We start from the raw sequence: 23,606 nt of genomic DNA, 5'->3' as shown, positions 1-23,606 counted from the left end.
TTTTATGTAAAATCTCCCAACTTCCAAATTCAATTTATAAAAAAAGTACGTGGCATGAAAAACAATCAAAGACTAAAAAACTGCCATGAACCAGAGATCAGGGAGATACGGCAACAAGATGCAGTGGGGTTTGCCTGATTGGATCTTGGGGTGGAAAGAGGACATTAATGGAAAAACTGGTGAAATGTAAATGAATTCTCGAGTTTAGTTGATGGAGACATACCAGTGTTGGTTTGTCAGCTGGCACCATGCATCCTGGTGATGTAAGATGTTAACAATGGGGAAATCAGTTGAATGATACATGGGAACTCTTTGTATTGTCTTTGCAAATTTTCCTTTTTTCTTTTTCTTTTTTTTTCAGAGACAGGGTCTTCCTCTGTCTGTTTTCCAGGCTGGAGTGCAGTGGCATGATCATAGCTCGCTGCAGCCTTGAGCTCCTGGGCTCAAGTGATCCTCCCACCTCAGCTTCCTAAGTAGCTGGAACTACAGGCGGGTGCCATCATACCTGGCTTTTTTTTTCTTCTAATTTTGTAGAGACAGGGTCTGGATATGCTGTCCAGACTGGTCTTAAACTCCTGGCCTGAAGCGGTTCTCCTTTCTCGGCCACCCATGTGCTGGGACTAGAGGCATGAGTTACTATGCCAAGCCAGTTTTCAACTCTTCTGTAAATCTAAGATTATTCTAAAATAAAACTTTTATGAAAACATACACACACTTTCTGAGCATTGGACACTATTGTGCAAGTCAGAGAAAACACATCTGGGTTGGGGTTTGGTTCATGCTCTAGGAGTTTTGCAAGCCTCATCTGGACCCCACAAGTTCTTGACATTTCTCTCCAGACACCCCTTCCCCCTCCCAAAGTACAGGCACTTTGCCCTGTGTATTAGTTCGTTCTCGTGCTGCTGATAAAGACATACCAGAGACTGGGCAATTTATGAAAGAAGGAACATTTAGTAGATTTACAGTTCCAAGTGGCTGAGGAGGCCTTAAAATCGTGGTGGAAGGCAAGGAGAGGAAGTCATATCTTACATGGATGACAGCAGGCAACGAAAGAGCTTGTGCAGAGAAACTCCCATTTTTAAAACCATCGGATCTCCTGAGCTGTTCACTATCACGTGAACAGCACAGGAAGGACTCGCTCCCATGATTCAGTCATCTCCCATAGGGTCCTCCCCATAGCATGTGGGAATTATGGGAGCTACAAGATGAGATTTGGGTGGGGGATATAGCCAAACCATATCACTCTGCTAACCCGGACCCTGTTCTTTGTGACCTGTCTGGGCCCTCCCCCAGGTGACCGGGAGGCGTGGGGCGGCCCAGCGGGCTCTGCGATGCGAGTTGAGCATGAAGGTGCTGGGGCAGGAGCTGAGCTTTGTGAACTGTGGAGCCACAGGGAATCACGTGAACCACCGGTACCTGAACCTGGCCGAGCTCGCCATCAGGCTCATGAAGGTAGCTCCTGCCTGTCCCTGCCCGTACCATCTGCCCTGTGACGCTTTGGCCAAACACTTAAGGGCATGAAATTGGGAGTCAGGCTGCCCAAGGTCAAATCCCAGCTCTATCGTTTACCTCCACGAACCTATCGATTCACTTACCATGGTCTTAGTTTCTGCATCTGTGCAACGGGGATAATAAAGAAAAAATAACAAAATATCTGGCTGGCTGAAGTGGCTCATGCCTGTAATCCCAGCACTTTGGGAGGCCGGGGCGGGTGGATCACCTGAGATCGGGAGTTTGAGACCAGCCTGGCCAACATGGTGAAACCCCATCTCGACTAAAAACACAAAAATCACCCAGGTGTGGTGGAGGTACTCCCAGCTACTCGGGAGGCGGAGGCAGGAGAATCACTTGAACCCGGGAGGCAGAGGTTGCAGTGAGCAGAGATTGCACTACTGCACACCAGCCTGGGCGACAGAGTGACACCATCTCAAAACAAAAAAAACCCAGAATATCCATTCATAGAGCAATTGTATTAAAGGAGCTAATATGGTGAAAATGCAGCAGGATGCTTTCAGCTTCCCCGGTGCATACTAACGGCAGGATCCACACTCCTCCCCACCTAACTGAACCTGATCCCTGCCCTTTTCTCACAAGCAAACTGCCTGGGTTCATACCTAGCTCCATCCCTTTCTAGTTACCGGGCCTTGGTGGGACATTTATCTTTGTGGTCTCAGTTTCCTCATTCGGAAACTGGGATCACGTGCCCTTTGAGGACAAATGAAAGCTATTGTACTCAGTACTCAGAGGGTGCCTGGCTTACGACAGGGGTGGCCACGTGTCCCCTTGTGGTTTCTGTCTCTCTGTCTGTCTTTCTGCCTGCCTGCCTTCCTTTCTTCCTTTCTTCTTTTTGAGAATGAGTCTTGCTCTGTTGCCCAGGCTGGAGTGCAGTGGCACGATCTCAGCTCACTGCAACTTCTGCCTCCCCAGTGCAAGCAACTCTCCTGCCTCAGCCTCCCGAGTGGCTGGGACTACAGTCATGCACCACCACGCCAGCTAATTGGTGTATTTTCAGTCGTGATGGGGTTTCCCCATGTTGGCCAGGCTGGTCTCGAACTCTTGGGCTCAAGTGATCCACCCACCTCAGCCTCCCAAAGTGGTGGGATTACAGGCGTGAGCCACCATGCCAGGCCCCTGCTTGTGGTTCCTTGACTGCAGGGGCAGCAGGTGCAGATGAACCGGAGGCTGTGCCTGGCCACAGAGGAGCTGGTTTTTCCCACGGTGTCTGGCCTTCCTGCCCTGCTGACCCTAAACGCTTCAGCTGCCATCAGCATTCGGGTCCGAGGAACCGCTGACTTCCAGCAGCGCTTGGATTTCTCTCTGAATGGTTATGTCAAGCCCAGGTATCTAGCTCCTGGGAGCTGGCATGGATTAGGTGGTATGATGCCATCCCTACAGAGGGCTGCAGAGGCCTGGGTGACATCCACATGGGCAAGAGGGAATCCCTGTTCTGCAGAATACCTGTGCCAAGAGACTGTGTGCAGAGGTGCTAGGTGGTTAGATCCACTTTACAGGTGGGAAGACTGAGGCTCAGGTCCGGTCATGTGTTCAAGGTCACACCGCAGTGTGAGGTGGCTGGCCACAACCCTATGCTCTTCCATCTGCTCCACTCAGAAGGGAGGAGAGCAGTTAGCCTTGAGCTCACTGAACTCGTGCAACCCCCTCCCGACCAAGCAAGGCTAGTGCTTCTTCCCACTGACAGATGAGGAAACCAAGGTTCAAGGAGAGGGCACTGACAACCTGGGGCCATATGGCGTCAGAGCGCCTGAGCAGAATGTGTGCAATATTTGGTCTGATTCCAGAACCTGTTGTGGTGCTGCTGAGCATCTGTCCCCAGCCCCTCAGCTGAGCTGTCCTTGGGTCCTGGGTCTGACATGGGGAACATGGATGCCCTAGGCTGGGTGCTCTCTGGTGTGAAGAGCCTGGGCTGGGACTTAGACAGCCAGGGCTCACGTGTCCCAGCCGCATGCTTTGTCCCAGTCATGGAACCCAGGCAGGTGCTTTCACATCTCTGAGCCTCAGTTTCCCCATCTGTAAGAGGGATTAGTGCAGGTGAGGACTGGAAAGTGCTTGGTGCACGTGTAGCTTGTGGGGGGCAGTGGTGGCGGTGGTGGAGGGGCTGCTGGGGGTGGGGGGCGGGGTCTGTGGCCCCAGGGCCCTCGGGATATAGCTGGTACATGCCTGTCCTCAGTGCCCTGCTCCAGATCTCGGCTCAGATGGGCACAGTGGGCACCTTGGGTCAGGCCGGGCTGAGGTGGGTGACCAGCGTCCGTGGCGCCACCAGCCTGGATGGCGGGATCCAGGTGCAGAAGGGCCGGGACTTCAAGGTGCATCTGAATATGCCCGAGGAGGCCATGGAGCTGCTCAGCTTCAGGTGGGTGCCCAGTGCCGGCAGAAAGGGAACCATGAGTGCGAGGGTGCAGGTGGGCAGGTGTGTGGTGTGTGTGCATGCATGTGAGTGTGTGATCACGTGTGCATGGGGATGTGCATGGGTGCGGATGTGACATTGGCATGCACGTGTGTTAGTATGTGCACCCATGAGCCTGTGTCTGAGTACATATCTGGCATATGAGCACGTGTGTGAGCTGCTGTGTGCATGAGGGTGTGTCCGTGAGTGTGTCAGTGAGGCATGAGTGTGTTATGGGAGTACGTGTGTGTCCACGGGCGTGTGTGCCTGGTGACTGTGAGGGGTGGGTGTGTCTGACAAGGACCGTGGGCAGCTGAGAGATGAGAGCTGGAGAACTTTCAGACCCCTCAGCTGCTTCCTGCAGTCCCTCTGGGGCATGCTTGTCTGTGACCCCTAGGGAGGTGACTCTTGGAAAGGGGCAATTTCAGAGGGAGGGAGAGTCCAGGCTGCCCTACCTACCCACATTCTTTCCCTCATCCTGCCCCATGGGGACTTTGCCCACCTGGCTCCTCCCTCCTCCCACCTGCCCCTGTTTGCTGCCCCTCACTCACTGTCACCTTCCATCCTGACCCCCTCCCGCTAGCCTTCTTTCCATGCTCCTAAAGCGGCCAACTCGTTCCTACCCCAGGGTCTTTGCACCTGCTGTGTCCTCTGTCTGGAACAATAGCTCCTTCTCATCCTTTGGATTTCTGCTCAAATGTTATCTCTGCAGAGAACTCCCCCTACCCCAGCTAGGGGAGGCCCTGCTCTATCCTTGAGACAGCCTCCTGCCGTGTTACCTTCATGTGGCTTTCTCATAGCACTTGTCACTCTCTGTGGTCCTCAGCATCTGTCCCTGTGCCCATGGAGTGTCACCCCACCAGCGTGTGCACTGCCCAAAGGCTGTTCAGGGTAGAATTTGCCCCTGTGCCAAGCTCTGGCAGCTTAAGGTGTTACTTGTCTAATGAATGAATGAAAATGAGGTGTGTGACACTGTCCTTTTTCCCTACCCAGCTCTCAGCTGTACCTCATCACCAGGGATGGCATGAGGAGCCTCAGACATGTCCCTGGCCCTTCTGAGGCCCAGTCCTGTACTGGTGAGGAAGGTAGGCAGCGGGGCCTCCATGCCATCGTCCCAAGGTGGGCATCCTGGGGTTGAAGGGAGAAATGCCAGCTCCAGATCCCAGAGTTGCTCTCCTGCCCTAAAAGTTTCCTCTTCGGCAAACCAAAAAGTATCTGAGACAGTCTCAATCAATTTAGACGTTTACTTTGCCAAGGTTAAGCACATGCTTGAAATAAAGGAACACAAATCCACAGAACAATCTGTGGTCTTTGCCTTTTTCCAGAGATGATTCTGAAAGCTTCAATGTTTTTTTGTTTTTGTTTTTTTACTTTAAGTTCTGGGATACATATGCAGAACGTGCAGGTTTGTTACATAGGTATACATGTGCCATGGTGCTTTGCTGCACCCATCAACCCATCATCAAGGTTTTAAGCCCTGCATGCATTAGTATTTGTCTTAATGCTCTCCCTCCCTTTGTTTAAAGGGGAAAAGAAGGCTGGGGGGGGGAAAGAGGGAAGGTATGGTCCACATGACTGAACCCACAGGCTGCAAGAGGAAAGGAACAGGGAGGGGAATAGTCACTTAGGTATTCATCCTTGCTAAATAAATCAACACCTTACATAAGATAAGGTGAACATAGAATAGCTGTGCAAATATTTAACCTTTTATCTGTAGCTACCTGCTTAGGAACAAAAGAGAAGGCAGCTTTTTGCATGACTCCGCTTCCAGCTTAATTTTTTCCTTTCAGTATAGCGAATTGGGATCCCAAGATTGTACTTTTATTATTATTATTGAGACAGGGTCTCTGTTGCCCAGACTGGAGTGCAATGGTGCTATCATGGCTCACAGAAGCCTCCATCTCCCCAGGCTCAAGTGATCCTGCCACCTCAGCCTCCCGAGTAGCTGGGACTACAGGCACTAACCACCCTGCCCAGCTAATTGGTTTTTTTGTTTGTTTGTTTTTTGTTTTTGTATTTTGTAGAGACAGGGTTTTGCCACGTTATCCAGGCTGGTCTCAAACTCCTGGGCTCAAGTTATCCACCTGCCTCAGCTTGTCAAAGTACCGGGATTACAGGCATGAGCCACTTGCACCTGGCTTTCTTGTCCTTTACCGACCACTTCAGTCAATGATAATGCTTCTAGAACTCTACCCTATAAAAGCAAAGCAAAAATCACTTAAAAACCCTCTGTGCACAGAGATGTTCGTTGTATCATTATTTAGAACAAAAAATAGGAAGCAACTCAAATATTCCAGAGTAGGCAAAATGGCTAATTATAAGGGCCAGTGAGCTAAGGGTAGGTTGTTACATTAAGTGGTTAAAAAGAGTCAAAAGAAGAATATCTTGTATCATGAAAACTTCATGAAATTGAAATTTCAGTGTCCAGAAAGAAAGTTGTATGCGAACACAGCCACACCCACTTCATTTGCATATAACCTATAGCTTTGTCCCACAACAACAGAACTGAGTAGTTGCAAGCTAGACCTTATGACCCCAAAGCATAAAATGTTGACTATCTGGCCGGCGGATAGCTAGCTCATGCCTGTAATCCCTGCATTTTGGGAGGCCGAGGTGAGAGGATTCCTTGAGTCCAAGAGTTCAAGACTAGCCTGGGTAACATAGTGAGGCCTTGTCTCTATAAAAATTAACAAATTAGCCAGGCATGGTGGCATGCACCAGTAGTCCCAGCTACTTGGAAGGATGACAGGAAGATGACTTGAGCCCAGGAGGTCGAGGCAACAGTGAGCTGTGTTCATGCCACTGCACTCAAGCCAGGGTGACCAAGGAGGATCTGCCTCTAGCTAGCTAGTTAGGTAACTGACTAAACAATCTGGCCCTTTACCAAGAATGTTTGCTGGCTCCTGGGTTGGTAAGTTACTGACATACTGCATAACTTCTTTTTGTTTTTTCGAGACAGAGTTTCACTCTCGTCACTCAGGCTGGAGTGCGATGATGTAGTCTCAGCTCACTGCAACCCCTGCCTCCCAGGTTCAAGTGATTCTCCTGCCTCAGCCTCCCAAGTAGCTGGGATTACAGGTGCATGTCACCATGCCTGGCTAATTTTTGTATTTTTAGTAGAGACAGGATTTCAACACATTGGCCAGGCTGGTCTCAAACTCCTGACCTCAGGTGATCTGCCTGCTTTGGCCTTCCAAACTTTTAAACTCCATTATGAGTGAACTGTTTTAATGAGAAACTTCTTTAATAATAATACCAAGTATAAGGCAGCAACACTGAATATGATCTCAACTGGGTAAAAAGACAGGAAGTAAATGTGCCAAATAATAGCACATCTTGCAATATATATATACACACATATATATGTGTGTGTATATATGTATATACATATACTTGTGTCTGTATATGTGTATACATATATATATATATATGAGTAAGGTTGGGGAGGGCTCTTTTTAATGAAGAGATATAAATTTTGCTTCTTGATAATTTTCCTTTTTTGCGTTTAACTTGTATTTAGAATTGTAAATAAACTCATTTACAATACAGAACATATACAGAAAAAATTTTAAAAATCTTTCTAATTTTTCTAACTTCCTGCAACAAGTACTTCTTTTTTTGAGACAATGTGTTGCTCTGTTGCTCAGACAGGACTGCGGTGGCACAATCTTGGCTCTCTGTAGCCTCTGCTTCCTGGGTTCAAGTGATTCTCCTGAGTAGTTGAAATTACAGGTGCCTGCCACCATGACCAGCTAATTTTTTTTTGTTTTTAGTAGAGATGGGGTTTCACTGTGTTGGCCAGGCTGGTCTCGAACTCTTGACGTCAGGTGATGTGCCCATCTTGGCCTCCCAAAGTGCTGGGATTACAGGCATGAGTGACCACATCCAGCTAACAAGTACATTTTTATAATCGGGATAAGAGTTACTACTGTAGGCCCAGTGCTGTTCTCAACACTTACTGACCTGTTAATCCTCACAGATATGCCATGAGACAGGAACTATTACCATTAGCAGTATAAGATGAGAAACACTGACGCCCTTACAGTGAGTCAAGGGAATAATAGCAATAATAATAATGAAAAAGAAACTTTGAGACCCAGAGAGATTAAGTAATTTGTCCAAGGTCACACAGCTGGGAAGTGGTTGAGCTAGAATTTCAACCAGGCATTCTTGCTCCAGGGCCTGTGTTCTACACAGTATTGCCTGACATTCTTTTTAAAAAGTATACCAGGAACCAGGCACGGTAGCTCATGCCTGTAATCCCAGCGTTTTGGGAGGCCAAGGCAGGCAGATCACCTCAGGTCAGGAGTTCAAGACCAGCCTGGCCAACATGGTGAAACCCCATCTTTACTAAAAATACAAAAGTTAGCCAGGCATGGTGGCGCCTGCCTGTAATCATCCCTTGGCAGTCCCGCCCCTGCTGGCCTCCCTCCCTGACTCTCCTCCAGACTCGCTGCCCTGAAGACACACCTGGCCCCTTTTTCAAGGCCATACTAATGCCTGCCCCAAGGGCCTTTGCACTGGGTGTTTCCCCTGCCAGTAACACTCTTCCCTGGGACATCCACCTAACTCCCTCCCTTGCTCTTTTCAAGTGTCCTTCAATGGGACCCCTCAGAGGCCGCCTTCCTGGGCCCCCCTGTCTAGACAAGCGCCTCTGTCAGGGCCCCTAACCCATTGACTTTGCCAGCACACTCACGGGCGGCTGCCGTCTTACCTGTTCTTGTGTGTAGTGGTTCTGTGCCTCCTCTCTAGGATATAGCTATTCAGAAGGCTGAGGCAGGAGAATCACTTGAACCTGGGAGGCAGAGGTTACAGTGAGCTGAGATTGTGCCACTGCACTCCAGCCTCGGTGACAGAGTCAGACTCCGTCTGAAAAAAAAAAAAAAAAGAAAAAAGTCTACCAGGGGTTCTCAGCTGGGGCAGTTTTGACCCCGCAGGAGACATTTGGTAATATGTGCAGAAATATTTGATTGTTGGTAGGGGTTACTGGCATCTAGCGGACAGGGACCCAGGATGCAGCGAAACATCCTATAATGCAAAGACAGCCCCCCAGATAAGATGATCTGACCCCAAATGTCAGTAGTGCTGAAGTGGAGAAACTCTGGTCTACACAGCACTGCCTCACAGGATTCCTGTCTACATGGTACGTTTCTTCAGAAGAAATCAGAGAAGTGCTTTCTTTGCTGATGTGGCAACTGTGGGCACCCATGCCCAGAGCCCTGTGGGTGTCCACTGACCAGTGCTGCCTGCTTACCTCTCTCTGCAGTGTCCTACACCTGGGGCTGGCGGCTGTGCACTGAAGTGACCTGGCTGGTGCCTGGACAGCCCTACCTGCTCTCTTCATTGCCTGTGTTCGCGGCCGTGACGCTGCAGAAGCGGGACCCGGGTCTCCGACAGTATCTGCTGGAAGCTGCCTATACCCTGCAGCCCCAGGTGGGCCCTAGGGAACAGCCCTGTCTTTCTCAGCCATGTTGTGGGTCTCCTTAGGTCAGCACTGGGCTCACCCAAAAGGATGTGGGGCTCCTCTGTGGCGCTGTTGGGCTGCGCTGCTCTTGCTGTAGGTTTCTTCTGGACCCTTGCACATAGTGATTCTCTATCTGGGGCTGTATGATGCATTAACTCTGAATCCGTCCTCAGATCTTATTTCAGAGGTCACTGCCTCAGGGAAGCCTGCCTTGGTTACCCCAGAACACATCATACTCTTTTGTGACTTGCCTTAAGACATCCACGTTTCTTCCCTCCTGTCTTCCCTGCTGGTGACTCAGTTCCTGGGAGCAGATTCAGGGTTTGTTTTACTTACCCCTGTGTCATCAGCATCTGGTCCAGAGGAGGCACTCAGCAGCCTCCTGTCTGATCCCCCAGCTCCTGCTCTGGTCTCCTTACCATCTTAACCAGCAGCCAGATGGGCCCTCTGAAATCCTACCTGGATCGTGTCCCTCCTCTGCATGGACCGCCCGGCAATGGCTCCTGTTACCCTTAGAGTAAGACCCACAGGCCCTTGGTAGTCCCGCCCCTGCTGGCCTCTTTCCCTAACTGTCCTCCAGACTCACTGCCCTGAAGACACGCTGGCCCCTTTTTCAAGGCCATGCACATGCCTGCCCCAGGGCCTCTGCACTAGTGTTTCCTCTGCCGGGAACACACTTCCCCGGCACATCCACCTAACTCCCTCCCTTGCTCCTTTCAAGTGTCCTTCAATGGGACCCCTCAGAGGCTGCCTTCCCAGGCCCCCCTGTCTAGACCAGTGCCCCAGTCAGGGCTCCTAAACCATTGACTCTGTCAGCACACTCACCAGAGGTTGCTGTCTTACCATTCTTGTGTCTGGTGGTCCTGTGCCTCTCTAGGACGCATGGTGCAGGGACTCTGCACGTCTCATGCTCAGTCATCTTCCACTCAGCAGCGCGTCTCTATTGGTGTTGAACAAATGTACACTGCCGTGGGATTTCAGAACGGGGCTTGTGGCTGAGGCTGCACTTTCCTGAAAAGAGACCCAAGCCTTGGACTGGGGTACAAGTGATTTATTAAGAAAAGGCTCTGGGGGACCCAGTAAGAGTGGAGAAATTAGGACAGGCCGGGGGAAGATGCTGAGAGGGGTGCAATTGCAGGTGTAGTTGCAGCCTTAGCCTGGCCCCACGGGGAGCCCCGGAGCAAGAGGCACTTGCACAGCATGTTCCCTTCTGGGCTAGGGTGCTGGGAGTTTTGGCTGCAGTGCTGGAGGGCAATGTTCTGGAGCCCGCAGGTGACAGCCAGGAAGTGCAGAGCTTGCAGAAGCTGGGGGACAAGGACAGAAAGCTGGTTAAAAGGATGGGAGAGGCCGGGTGCAGCGGCTCACGCCTGTAATCCCAGCACTTTGGGAGGCCAAGGCAGGTGGATCACTTGAGGTCAGGAGTTCAAGACCAGCCTGGCCAACATGGTGAAACCCCGTCTCTACTAAACATAACAAAACAAAAACATTAGCCAGGCTTGTTGGTGCATACGTGTAATCCCAGCTGCGCAGGAGGCTGAGGCAAGAAAATCACGTGAACCTGGGAGGCAGAGGTTGCAGTGAGCCAAGATCATGCCCTGGCACTCTAGCCTGGGCAACAGGGTGGGACTCGGTCTCAAAACAAAAAATGATGGGAGGGGTTTGTGCAGGATGCCAGGGGTGTGCCCTGCAGCTGCTTCTCCCTGGCCATTTGCTGAACAAATTGTGATCCTGTGGGCGTGGACCTGGGCTGTGCTGCAGAGCTTTACACTTCTGCAGGCGATTTTCAAGCCCGAGAAACTCCTGATTGGGGAATTGTGAGGACAACAGTGCAAATGTCTGAAGGGTGGAGGTAGAGGCTCTCAATCTTGAGGACTCTGCTGTTTCTAGAAGGACAGCTGGTTCCCTCAAGAAGCCACAGCCCACATCTTCATGGGCACGCCGGGGTCAGAAGTGCCAAGGGATGTCGGGGTGGACGTCAGCTACAGCTTGCCCCAGAGCAAGTTCCGGCTCAAGCTTCTCCATCCCAAGAAGAAAATCGAGCTGGATGGTAATGTCAACATCCCTCCCTGCTCACTGCGCCCCTGACTCGGTGCCATACCCAGGGCTGGGCCCCTACAGTGAGCTGGCTCATAGGTTTGTCTGTGACCTCCTGAGGTCAGCACTAAATCCAGCCCCATTTTACAGGTGCTGCATCTTAGGCTCAGAAATTAAAAAATGGGCAGGCGGTCCTCCCAGGGGAATGGAGGGGCCAGATCCAGATGTTGAACGCTTGTCTCTAAACTCTCGTTTTGTACCCCCAGGAAAGATGGAGGCTCTTGGGAGTGCCCACGTGGGTCACTTGGAGTTGGTACTGGATGACAGGGATGTCTACTACATCAAGGTTTGCTCCACACCCTTGGCCCACCTGTGTCTGCACCTGCCACCTCCCCAGGGATTTCCCGCCCGGGTCCCAGAGCCCTGTTAGCTATTGCCACCACCTCTGGGATCTTCCCTTTCTACCTGCCGGTTAACAAGTGTTAGTTCTGTTACCCAGAAATGTATAAAGAAGAAAAAAATGGGCTCAAATTCCACCGTCATTGATGTTAAAAATGTGTATTAATAACACAAAAACATGCTTTTAAGAATTCAGGCGGGATGCAGTGGCTCACGCCTGTAATCCCAGCATTTTGGGAGGTCGAAGCGGGTGGATCACCTGAAGTCAGGAGTTCGAGACCAGCTTGGCCAAATGGAGGAGAAACTCCGCCTCTGATGAAAATACAAAGTTAGCCAGGTGTGGTGGCGGGTGCCTGTATTCCGAGCTACTTGGGAGACTGAGGCAAAAGAATCACTTGAACCCAGGAGGCGGAGGTTTCAGTGAGCTGAGATCATGCCACTGCATTCCAGCCTGGGAGACAGTGCGAGACTCTGTCTCTAAATAAATAAATACATACATACATACATAAAAATAAAAGCCAGGTTTAATGGCTTATACCTGTAATTACAGAAAGTTAGGAGGCTAAGGTGGGAGGATCACTTGAGGCTAGGAGTTCGAGATAAACCTGGGCAACATAGCAAGACCCGGTCTCTACAAAATGTTTAAAAAAGTTACCAGGCACAGTGGTGTGTGCCCGTAGTCTGAACTACTCGGAAGGCTGAGGCAAGAGGACTGCTGGAGCCCAGAAAGTTGAGGCTGCAGTGAGTCATGCTTGTGCCACTACACTCCAGCCTGGGCGACAAAGTAAGACCCTGTCTCTCAAAAAAAGAATTCGAAATAGAGAAAGGTATAAATTGTAAGTTAAAGCATGCCGCATCCCAAATTTCCTGCAGAAATACTGATGCACGTCCCGAGAAAGCTGTATTCATTTCCTAGAGCTGCCTTAACAAAGTACCCTAACTGTGTGGCTTCAGCTACAGGGATTTATTCTCACAGTTCTGGAGGCCAGGAGTCTGAAATGGAGGGTTTTTTTTTTTTTTTCCCCCACTGTGAAGGCTATCAGGGAGGATCTGTCCCAGGTCTCGCTCCTGGATTCTAGAAACCTCCAGAGCTCCTTGGCTTGGAGATGGTCTTCTGTCTCCATCTTCACATAATCTTCCCTTTGTAGGTGCCTGATGTCCACACATCCCCTTTTTATAGGGACATCAGGCACACGGGATTAGGGTTCACCCTTATCACCTCAGCTTAGCTTAATCATGTGTGAAGACCCTATTTCCAAATGAGGTCACATTCACAGATACTGCGACTTAGGGCTTCAGCATCTTGCAGGGAGACACAGTGCAACCCGTAACACTATAGATTTGCAAATATTTTTAGTTTGGGTTTCTGGGTTTTATTTTTTCTTTTTCATATCAGGTGGGTGATGTGATGATGTAACAAGTTTTGAGGGAGGCACACATTGTACAATAGCATAAAAACCTAGTTTTCATGCTTAGGTTTTGTTTTTTTATTTTTATTTTCTTTTTTAGAGGCAGGGTCTTGCTCTGTCGCTCAGGCTGGAGTGCAGAGGTGCAAACATGGCTCACTGCAGCCTTGACCTCCTGGGCTCCAGGGATCCTCCCACCTCAGCCTTCCGAGTAGCTGGGACTACAGGCATGTGCCCCCGTGCTTGGCTGTTTTTTTATATTTTTGTAAAAATGGGGTCTCACTACGTTGCCCAGGCTGGTCTCAAGTTCTTGAGCTCACAGAATCTGCCCACCTTGGCCTCCCAAAGTGCTAGGATTACAGGCATGAGCCTCCACTCCCAGTTTCCCAGTTTTTTTCTTTTTTTAAACCTGTAAGGAGTTTTTTTTTGTTTTTGCTTTTGTTTTTTACGCAAAAATATACCTTGGCAGCTGGGCACCATGGCTCATGCCTGTAATCCCAACACTTGGGGAGGCCAAGGCAGATGGATCACTTCAGGCCAGGAGTTCGAGACCAGCCTGGCCAACATGGTGAAACCCCATCTCTATTGAAAATACAAAAAATTAGCTGGGTGTGGTGGTGGGCGCCTGTAATTCCAGCCACTCAGGAGGCTGAGGCAGGAGAATCACTTGGACCCAGGAGGCAGAGGTTGCAGTGAGATGATTTTGTACTACTGTACTCCAGTCTCGGTGGCAGAGCGAGACTCTGTCTCAAAAAATGTATGTGTGTGTGTGTGTGTGTGTGTGTGTGCTTGTATATATATATGTGTATATACATACACACGTAATACACATATGTGTACATACACCGTCATAATCTTTTTAGACCAGCATGTGCTGATGCAATTTAAATTCTGTTGTAGATTTCATTTAGATTCAATCTAAATACTGTTACATTCTACAATTAAATAGGCAATGCATTTAAATGATTCAAAGTTCAAAAGCTATGAAAGGGTATAGAACTGACTCTCCCATATGGTAGCCAGTGGCACACATGTTTATTGAAATCTAAGTGAGGCGGGGTGCAGTGACTCATGTCTATATCCCAGCACTTTGGGAGGCCGAGGGAGGTGGCTCACCTGAGGTCAGGAGTTCGAGACCAGCCTGACCAACTTGGCGAAACGCCATCTCTTCCAAAAATACAAAAAGTAGCCAGGTGTGGTGGCGGGCTCCTGTAATCCCAGCTACTTGGGAAGCTGAGGCAGGAGAATTGCTTGAACCTGTGGGGGTGGGGGCACGGAGGTTGCAGTGAACCAAGATCACACCACTTCACTCCAGCCTGGGCAACAGAGAGAGACAATCTCAAAAAAAAAAAACCCTAAATGAATTAAAATTAAAGAAAATTAAAGATTTGGTTCTTTGGCTGCATGGGCCACATTTCAGATGCTCCAAAACTTCATGCAGCCCTGAAACATTGCCCTCATTACAGAAAGTTGTATTGGTTGGTGCTGGTGTAGCCTTAAAACTTCTCTCCCACCCCTTCTGAAAGCCAACCACTGTTAGGGTTTTATTGGTGATTCGTTTCTGAGATGATCTATGCACACAGTCAGCACATGGAGTTAATGTATCCACTTTAAAGAAAATAAGTGCCTCCTGTGTAGCACGAATGACTGTGTACTGTGTAATAGTCCGTGGAATGGAATTTGTTCAGCTAGTTTAATAATGAAGGGCTCTTGAGTTTTTGCCAGGTTTCCGCTCTTACAAATATTCTGCCGTGAGCACTGTTTTCTCTGCAGAGTAAATTCTTAACAATGGAATTCCCTGGCCACAAGGTTTTTATGTTTTTTCTCTTTTCTTTTCTTCCTTTCCTTTCTCTCCCTTCTTTCCCTCTGTCTATTCCCTTTCTCTTCCCACCCTTTCCCACACTTTCCCCCATGTCTTCTCCCTGTCTCTTTGCCTGTCTCTCTTTTCCCTCTCTGCCCATCCCCCGCCTTCTCTTTCTTTTATAAGATCTTCTTCTGTGCAGTGGCATGATCCTAGATCACTGCAGCCTCAAATCCCTGGGCTCAAGCGATCCTCCTGCCTCAGTCTGCCAAGTAGCTGGGACTACGGCCTGTGCCACCATGCCCTTCTATTTTTCTTTCTTTATTTTTTTTTTTTTTCTTTTTTTTTTTTTTTTTTGTGAAGATGAGGTCTTACTATGTTGTCTAGGCTTGTTTTCATCTTAGCAGGTGCTTTCCTAGGGTTCTTACCCAAGGGTACCTGGTCAAAACTTAGTCACTTGAAGCCCCTGTCATTCTGTTGAAGTTTTGTGTCTGCCCTCCATCCTGCGGAGAAGGTTTAAAACTTCCATCCCCTTTTCAAGCAGATCTGTGACTTCAAAAAGTATACAAATGTTGGGAGGCTGAGGTGGGAGGATCACTTGAGGTCAGGAATTTGGGACTAGCCTGGCCAAGATGATGAAACCCTGTCTCTACTAAAAATACAAAAATTAGCTGGGCATGGTGGCACACGCCTGTAGTCCCAGCTTCTCGGGAGGCTGAGGCAGGAGAATTGCTTGAATCTGGGAGGTGGAGGTTCCAGTAAGTCAAGATCGTGCCACTGCACCAAAGCCAGGGTACAAATAGCAGTTTTAGACTTGATCCCACCAGGCATGATTGCTGGGCACCCTTGGCAGTGGATCTCCTGATTCTGCCTCAGTTCCCAGTGTCTGTAGTGGAGCATCTGAAGCTGGAGCTGGATCTCTTGCTGCAAAAATACATTCTCTACTTCTAGCTGTGCCGTCAGCCTGGGTTGGGAGAAGATCTATGTCAGGGGAGAGCTCTCCTCCTCCTAAAGCCTCACCTGCCTGATGGCTGAGACTTATGCCTCATTTCCAGAATTACCAGGGACCCTCGAACTTCTAGTTGTTTGTTAAATGTACAAGCACAAATTGCCTCTACCTCCCCGCGGACCTTTCTGCTGGTCCTTATAGAGCTGTCTGTAGCCTGCAAACGTTTGCCTTTGGAGAAATTCTAGTTCCACCTGCCCCAGACTCATCCCAATTACGGTAACAGCTGGAGCTCTGGAATTCCAGAACTTTCTGGAGCCTGTTTCAGCAGACATGAGGTCCCCCCTTCAAGTCCTCTCTGTAACCCCATACAAGATGAAGAAACTGAGGCAGATGAGCTCATGAATACAAAGTGCCAGAGCTTGGGTTCAACTTGTCTCAAAGCTTATGGGACTTAAGATTGGTTTAGGGAAAAGTGTTCTGTTCCGTGCCTCCTCACGCTAGTGTGCAGGGATTGGGTCCTGGGTTGCCTGGAGAGCCCCAGGTTACGCCTGCTGACCTGACACATTTACAACTAGTGTTCTCTTTAACTGCAAAGTGTTCTGGTTTGGGTGGGAAATTCTGTGTTCGCCCTGTTCACGTGCGCCTTGAGGAAGCTCTGACGAGCACTACACAGCCTCTGGTCCAGACTGGAGAAAGCCATCGCTATAATGTGCCTGCCAGGAGGAAAAGCTGGGAGCAGAGTAGAGAGCCAGCGTCTGTTTCTGTAAAAAGAGAAGGAGAAGGGTGTGTCTCTGTAGTCGTGTGTGCACGCATGTACATCCATGTACATGTGACATACCCATACACATGTTCATACACATGTCCATACACACACCCATGTTTACACATATGAACATCTACATCTATTACACATGAACATCTACATTCATATATACACACATCCATATACATATCTGTACACATGTCTATACAGAGTCCATACACATATGCATATTCACATACGTCCATATTCATATCTAGCATATTCGCACATCTGTATTCACACAATCCACATGTAGACATATCTGTATGCATACATTCATATACACACATCCATATATCCACTTCTTTACACATACATACGTTCATACACGCATGTTCATACGTCTACATGCAGACACATCCATGTACAAACATTCGTACATAAATCTGTGTGCACATCCAACGGAGAAAGTTCTGGCCTTACTGGCCTTTGCGAGGACTTTGGGTTGTATCATAAGAAAGGCTAGTGTACCATCATTTGACGTATCTGGTTGCCATGTGGAGATCAGTTGCCAGTGGCGGGATGGGAGCCAGGAGAGTTAGGAGGACATTGCATATACACATCTAATTGTAGGCATATCTGTATGCACATTTATATACACACATCCATATACATACATATCTGTTCACATGTCCATACACACATGTCCGTATACATCCGTATTCACACAATCCATATGTGCACACATCTGTACACATGCATATACATGCATTTATATATACACCTCTTTACACACATCCATACACATACGTGTCCATACACATGCGTGTCCCTACACACATCCATATTCACATACACGAACATCCACATGTAGACACATCTGGATATACGTTCATATATATGCATCCGTATATATACACCTATCTGTATGCATATCTACACACACATCCCTATATACATATCTGTTCACGTCTGTACACACATGCGTATTCACACAGTCCACATGTAGACATATGTGTGTGCATACATTCATATATATACTTCCATATATATCTCTTTACACGTCCGTATACATCTGTTCATACACAAACATGACCATACACATGTCTACATACACATCCATGTACAAACACATTCGTAGATACACCTGGGTGCACCCACATGTCTGTATGCATACATACCTGTACACACCCCTGTATACACAGATATCCGTGTAGATACATCTGTACACACAACCACACAGATTCGTACACACACATCTGTGGGGAGCAGGGAAAGAGCGTTAAGTAGTGGCAGTCTGGTAATAGCGAGTGTTGCTTTGACGTCTTTTGGGTAAACTGACTAGCTGGTGGCCATCAGAGGGGCGTGAGGTTGGGGGACTGCAGGTTGGCAGGGCCATGAAAGATTATATTTGCAATTGCTCATGGCTTTTCCAGAGAATCTTCTCTGTGGGGCCGTGGAGTGTGTAGTGAGCTGTCCCCATGGTGCATCTGCCAGTGTCTTCTCATGGCTGGGTCTGCACCACTGACCGAAAGAGAAAATTCTGGCCTCGCTGGTCTTCACAAGGACTTTGGATTGTACCGTAAGAAAGGCTAGTGTGCCATCATTCGACGTGTCTGGTTGCTATGTGGAGATCAGTTGCCAGCGGCGGGATGGGAGCCGGGAGAGCCAGGAGGATGTTGCAGTGAGACGGGCAGATGATCGGGGCTCCAGCTGGTGAGGCAGCAGAGGTGGCAGAAGTAGTTGATTCTAAACCCGTTCAATAGGGACAAGAGAAGAGGAGTCCCTTGTATTTATGTCTAAGTTTGAAATTCAGGTTTCTAATTTTGAGAAATCCAGAGTTTAAAAAATTGGGCAAGTGCTGGGCACAGTGGTTCATGCCTGTAATCCCAGCACTTTGGAAGGCCAGGGCAGGTGGATCACTTGTGCTCAGGAGCTTGGGACCAGCCTCACCAACATAGTGAAATGCCATCTCTACTAAAAATTAAAAAATTTGCCGGATGTGGTGGCTCGTGCCTGTAATCCTAGCTACTCGGGAGGCCGAGGCAGAAGAATCGCTTGAACCCAGGAGGTGGAGGTTGCAGTGAGCCAGGATCCCACCACGGCTCTCCAGCTTGGGACACAAAGTGAGACTCCGTCTCAAGGAAAAACAAAAACTGGGGAAGGATGGGTGTAGAAGGCTGTTAGCTGGCTTGTCTCCTGCCCTGTTTGGTCCTAGCTCATGTGGTCAGGGCTGGGCCTATTGGCCAAGCCTGACTTCCCAGGTGACACTGAAGCTTTTTCAGGGCTGGAGTGACCTGCAGCCAGCCGTGGGTGGTGAGGCCGAGTGGTTCCAGGCGCAGCTGGAGGTGAAACTGGTGACGAGGGGCAGCCCCATCGTCTTTGCCGGGAATGTCACATGGCAGGCGGGCAGCAAGCTGGCCTTCTCCGCATCGCTGAGCCGTCCACTGAGTGACCAAGCCCACGTGACAGGTAGGAGATGAAACTCTTTCTGCGCCCTCTGCTCTGTGGCCAGGCTAAGGTGTGGTGGCCTCAGTGCCTCCTTATGCTCCTCATCACTGCAGCCTCTCTTAATATCAACATCCCCTAAGCGAGGATCTAGTCTCCGTGTGAGCCCCCAGAACCTCCCCCAACCTCCAACTGCATCCACAAACCTTAACATAGCAGCTTTTGGAGTGTTTTTATTCTGATCCGTGATAAGAAACACATAACATTTTGACCTAAAATACACTGGGCATTTAAGCCGGATCAGGTGCTGGCTCTGTGCTGGAGTTGGGGTGGTGGCGCCTGGGTGTGCCTCTCATGGGTGTTCTGGAAGATTCCAAGGTAAGGACAGGAGCTGGGGCTGGGGGTACTTGGAGCAGTGGCTGTCGACCCTCTGATGTGGGCATTTGGGAGTCATAACAGCTGGCTCAGTTTCACCTGTGTGTTCTGGCTGAGCTTCTGTGTCTCAGAAGCTTCCAAAGGTGAAATTGACCTGACAACCCACCATGCACTGTTATTTCTTTTCTTTTCTGTCTTGTTCGATATTGTTTTTTTCTACTTTATTTTTGGCCCAGGCGCAGTGTCTCACGCCTGTAATCCCAGCATTTTGGGAAGCTAAGGTGGAGAGGATTGCTTGAGCCCAGGAGTTCAAGACCAGCTTAGGCAACATAGTGAGACCCCTGCTTCTACAAAAAATACAAAAATTAGCCGAGTGTGGTGGCACATGTCTGTCGTTCCAGCTACTCAGGAGGCTAAGGTGGGAGGATCGATTGAGCCTGGGAGGTCAAGGCTACAGTAAGCTATGATCAGGCCTGTCTGTGGCCTGTTGTGCAGGGCACACATGCGTTGGCTCTTCAAGGAGCCCCCAATGCCAAGGCCCCTCGTGATTCCCGAGTCCCCTCTTTGCCTGGGGGTGGGGGTGTTGGTCCCGGGGGGCTGGCCCTCTCATCTGCCTGCTCTCTGTCCCTGCAGCACTGCTGGAGAGGAAGGAGGAGGATGGACGGTGGGTGGCCACCGTGGGTGCCGAGCTCTTCGTGCCAGGGCTGGTGGGGCTGCGTGCCATTGGCCTGCTGCAGCAATGGGACCAGCTTTGGACCAACTCCCTGAGAATCCAGTACAGCCTCCTGGGTAAGGTGCTGCATGCCTGGCTGCGGGGCAGGTGGAGGTGACAGGGCCTGCTCTGTTTCCTAGGGCTGTGGCTCCGTTAGCTAAGATACGCTGTCACCATGGCGTTTTCCATTAGTCATTCTGTTGGCTCTGAGTAGGATTGAGTACCTGCTCATTAAAAAAAAAAAAAAAAAAGTGTGTCTCTTAAGGGGACATTCATCCATCTCTTAAGACCTCCCCATGGTCAGGTTCTAACAGAGTGACAGGTGGAGTAGAGCATGGGGGTGTGGCTGAGGCCAGGCTGGGCCAGGCCCTCCAACTCTTGGAGCCTTGGTGGAGGGCTGCCTGGCAGAGGTGGGCAGGGGTCTCTGGGTCAATCCGCACAGGTCAGGCGAAGCAGCCGGCACACGAGTGTAGCACCAGCCAGAAGCTGCAGGCAGAGAGCAGCTCGAATGGCGCCTACAGGCTGGAGCTGGGCCATGAGCTCCACTGCACACAGATCCCAGCCTTCAGCCACAAGGTGGGTGCCCAGGCCAGGTGTGACATCCAGAGAGAGCACCAGAGTCAGGCAAGTGGTGATTTGAGTACCCTGAGCTCATCTCCGAAGAGATGGACTTGCTCACAATCCCATAGCCATATGGGAATGGATCCGGGGCTGGAACTTCAGCCTCAGTCTTACATCCGTTCGTCCAGGAATGCTTCAGCCCAGGAGGCAGAGGTTGCAGTGAGCCAAGATGGCGCCGCTGTACTCCAGCGTGGGTGGGAGACTGAGTTCTTGTTTCTAAAATAAATAAATAATAAATTAAAAACAAACAAACCAAAATAGTGCTTGCTACAGAACCGTCTCTTCTGAAAACCAAGCTGATATCCCTGGAGTGGGTGGCTGTGAGGAGGCCCAGGGACTGGGTGGGCAGGGCCTCCATGGGCAGTTCACCACCCATGTGTGTCCCAGGTCCAGTTCTGGCACAAGGAGGACTCAGGCCACCTGCACTCACAGCTGGAGGTGAGCTACGGGAAGCACTGGGACAAGAACAGCAACAAGAGGCATCTCCGCGTCAGCCAGACCTTCAAGAATGACTCAGGGCCCGCCGTGAGCAATCACTTCATGGAGGTGAGCCCGGCCACTGCAGCAGAGCCGTGCCCCATGAGTCCAGCATGGATGGTGGGAGCTGGGGAACCCACGCATGGCCCTCTTACCCTGGCTGCAAGGATGCAGCCAACTGAAACTCAGCCTTGGTGCCTTTCCGTTTTGTACCTCCAGCCCCATGTCCCCAGGGGTGAGAAACGCTTCTCAGAGTGCCAAGGACGGACTGGCAGGAGGGCTTGGGAAACACAGATTTCCACCTGTAAAAGTGCGTTTTGGAAAGAGGGGTTCACTTTCAGCTTTTCCCTGAGAGTGGGGTCTTTCGCTGAGTTAGGAATGATGGTGTGTTCAGCAGCTGAACAGGTGGTGGTTCTTAAACAGCACTATTTAACCTTATATGTTTATTTAAAAATTGGTTTAGAATTTTTTTTCCCTTTTCGGATCCAGTCCTGCAAATGGTCTTTTAAATATTAACTTTGATTTTAATTGTGGTTAAATATATGTCATGTAAAATTTACTATTTGTGTTATTTTATTTTATTTTATTTTATTTTATTTTATTTTATTTATTTGGAGACTGAGTCTTGTTCTACCACCCAGGCTGGAGTACAGTGGCACAATCCTGGCTCACTGCAACCTCTGCCTCCTGGGCTCAAGCGATTCTCCAGCCTCAGCCTCCCGAGTAGCTGGGATTACAGGTGCCTGCCACCATGTCTCGCTAATTTTTTTGTATTTTTAGTAGAGACGGGGTTTCTTCATGTTGGCCAGGCTGGTCTTGAACTCCTGACCTCAGGTGATCCACCCACCTCAGCCTCCCAAAGTGCTGGGATTACAGGTGTGAGTCACCACACCTTTCCTGCCCATTTTTTGACTGGCTTACTTAGCATGTCCTCAAGTTTCATCCATATCGTAGCATGTGTCAAATTTCCTTCCTTTTTTTTTTTTTTTTGAGATGGAGTCTCGCTCTGTTGCCCAGGCTGGAGTGCAGTGGCCGGATCTCAGCTCACTGCAAGCTCCGCCTCCCGGGTTCACGCCATTCTCCTGCCTCAGCCTCCCGAGCAGCTGGGACTACAGGCGCCCGCCACCACACCCGGCTAGTTTTTTGTATTTTTTAGTAGAGACGGGGTTTCACCGTGTTAGCCAGGATGGTCTCGATCTCCTGCCCTCATGATCCACCCATCTCGGCCTCCCAAAGTGCTGGGATTACAGGCTTGAGCCACCGCGCCCGGCCTAATTTCCTTACTTTTTAAGGCTGAATACTCCATTGTCTGTATAGACAGCATTTTATTTATCCATTCATCCGTTGATGGACATGCGGGTTGCTTCCATCTTTTGGCTATTGTGAATAAATGCTGTTATGAACTGATGCTTTCAGTTGTTTCAGTTGCTTTCAGTTCTTTTGTATATACACCTGGAAGTGTCATTGCTGGGGTCATATGGTAATTCGATCTTTAATTTTTTGAAAAACTGCCACACTGTTTGCCACAGTAGCTGCAGTATTTTACCTTCCCACCATCAGCCTTTGAGAATTCAGATTTCTCCACATCCTTACCAAAGCTCCTTGTTTTCTGTTTTTTGGACTGGGTTCCACTCCCGTTGCTCGTGTGGAGTGCAGTGGTGCAATCTTGGCTCACTGCTGCCTCGATTTCCTGGGCACATTCTAGGCCGGGGATGGCATGATCCCATTGACATCTTGGGTGGGGGGGTGGGCATTCTCCAGTTTGTGCTGCAGGTGCCTGAGAGGCAGGTGGATTGCCGTGTGCAGCTGCACCACTTGAGCCTCCGCCTGCCCTATGTGGAGAGAAGCAGTCACCTGAAGGTGCAGTACAATGGGCGGCCGCTGTTTGTGGCAGGCGGGCAGTGGAAGGACACATCTCGGGCCACCCTGTGGAAGTGGGAAGGTGAGTGTTGGCTGTGGGGCCTCCTTGGCTAGCAGCTCAGATTTCAGACTTCCAGGCCTTTGCTCAAGCTATGCCTCCTTCCTGGAACACCTTTTCCTTTTATTGGCTAGGCTAACTCAAGACTCAAACTGGGCCAGGCACAGTGGCTCACACCTGTCATTCCAGCACTGTGAGAGGCCGAGGCGGGAGGACTTCTGGAGGCCAGGAGTCTGAGATCAGCCTGCGCAACATAGTGGGAACCTGTCTTAATTTTAGAAACAAACACACGAAAACCCTTATCTTTAAAGAGTCCCGTCATGCTTATAGTTACATCCTAACTTCTTACCTTTGCC

General features: G+C 49.6%; 1 protein-coding gene across 1 annotated transcript in view; it reads left to right on the top strand.

The window, feature by feature from the left end:
• Positions 1-23,606, top strand: part of LOC111555239 — a 151,804-nt gene that overhangs the window by 47,850 nt on the left and 80,348 nt on the right. Inside the window, exons 17-28 of the mRNA XM_031934456.1 lie at positions 1,294-1,452; positions 2,656-2,840; positions 3,689-3,871; positions 4,898-4,989; positions 9,171-9,337; positions 11,256-11,415; positions 11,669-11,748; positions 18,985-19,171; positions 20,156-20,311; positions 20,677-20,810; positions 21,243-21,401; positions 23,094-23,274. Coding sequence (XP_031790316.1) covers positions 1,294-1,452; positions 2,656-2,840; positions 3,689-3,871; positions 4,898-4,989; positions 9,171-9,337; positions 11,256-11,415; positions 11,669-11,748; positions 18,985-19,171; positions 20,156-20,311; positions 20,677-20,810; positions 21,243-21,401; positions 23,094-23,274 — 1,843 coding nt within the window. The remainder of the gene's footprint in view (positions 1-1,293; positions 1,453-2,655; positions 2,841-3,688; positions 3,872-4,897; positions 4,990-9,170; positions 9,338-11,255; positions 11,416-11,668; positions 11,749-18,984; positions 19,172-20,155; positions 20,312-20,676; positions 20,811-21,242; positions 21,402-23,093; positions 23,275-23,606) is intronic.

The sequence above is a fragment of the Piliocolobus tephrosceles genome, chromosome 17, assembly GCF_002776525.5.
Source record: "Piliocolobus tephrosceles isolate RC106 chromosome 17, ASM277652v3, whole genome shotgun sequence".
Taxonomy (NCBI): Eukaryota; Metazoa; Chordata; class Mammalia; order Primates; family Cercopithecidae; genus Piliocolobus; species Piliocolobus tephrosceles.
This window is presented reverse-complemented; position numbering and strand designations above follow the sequence as displayed.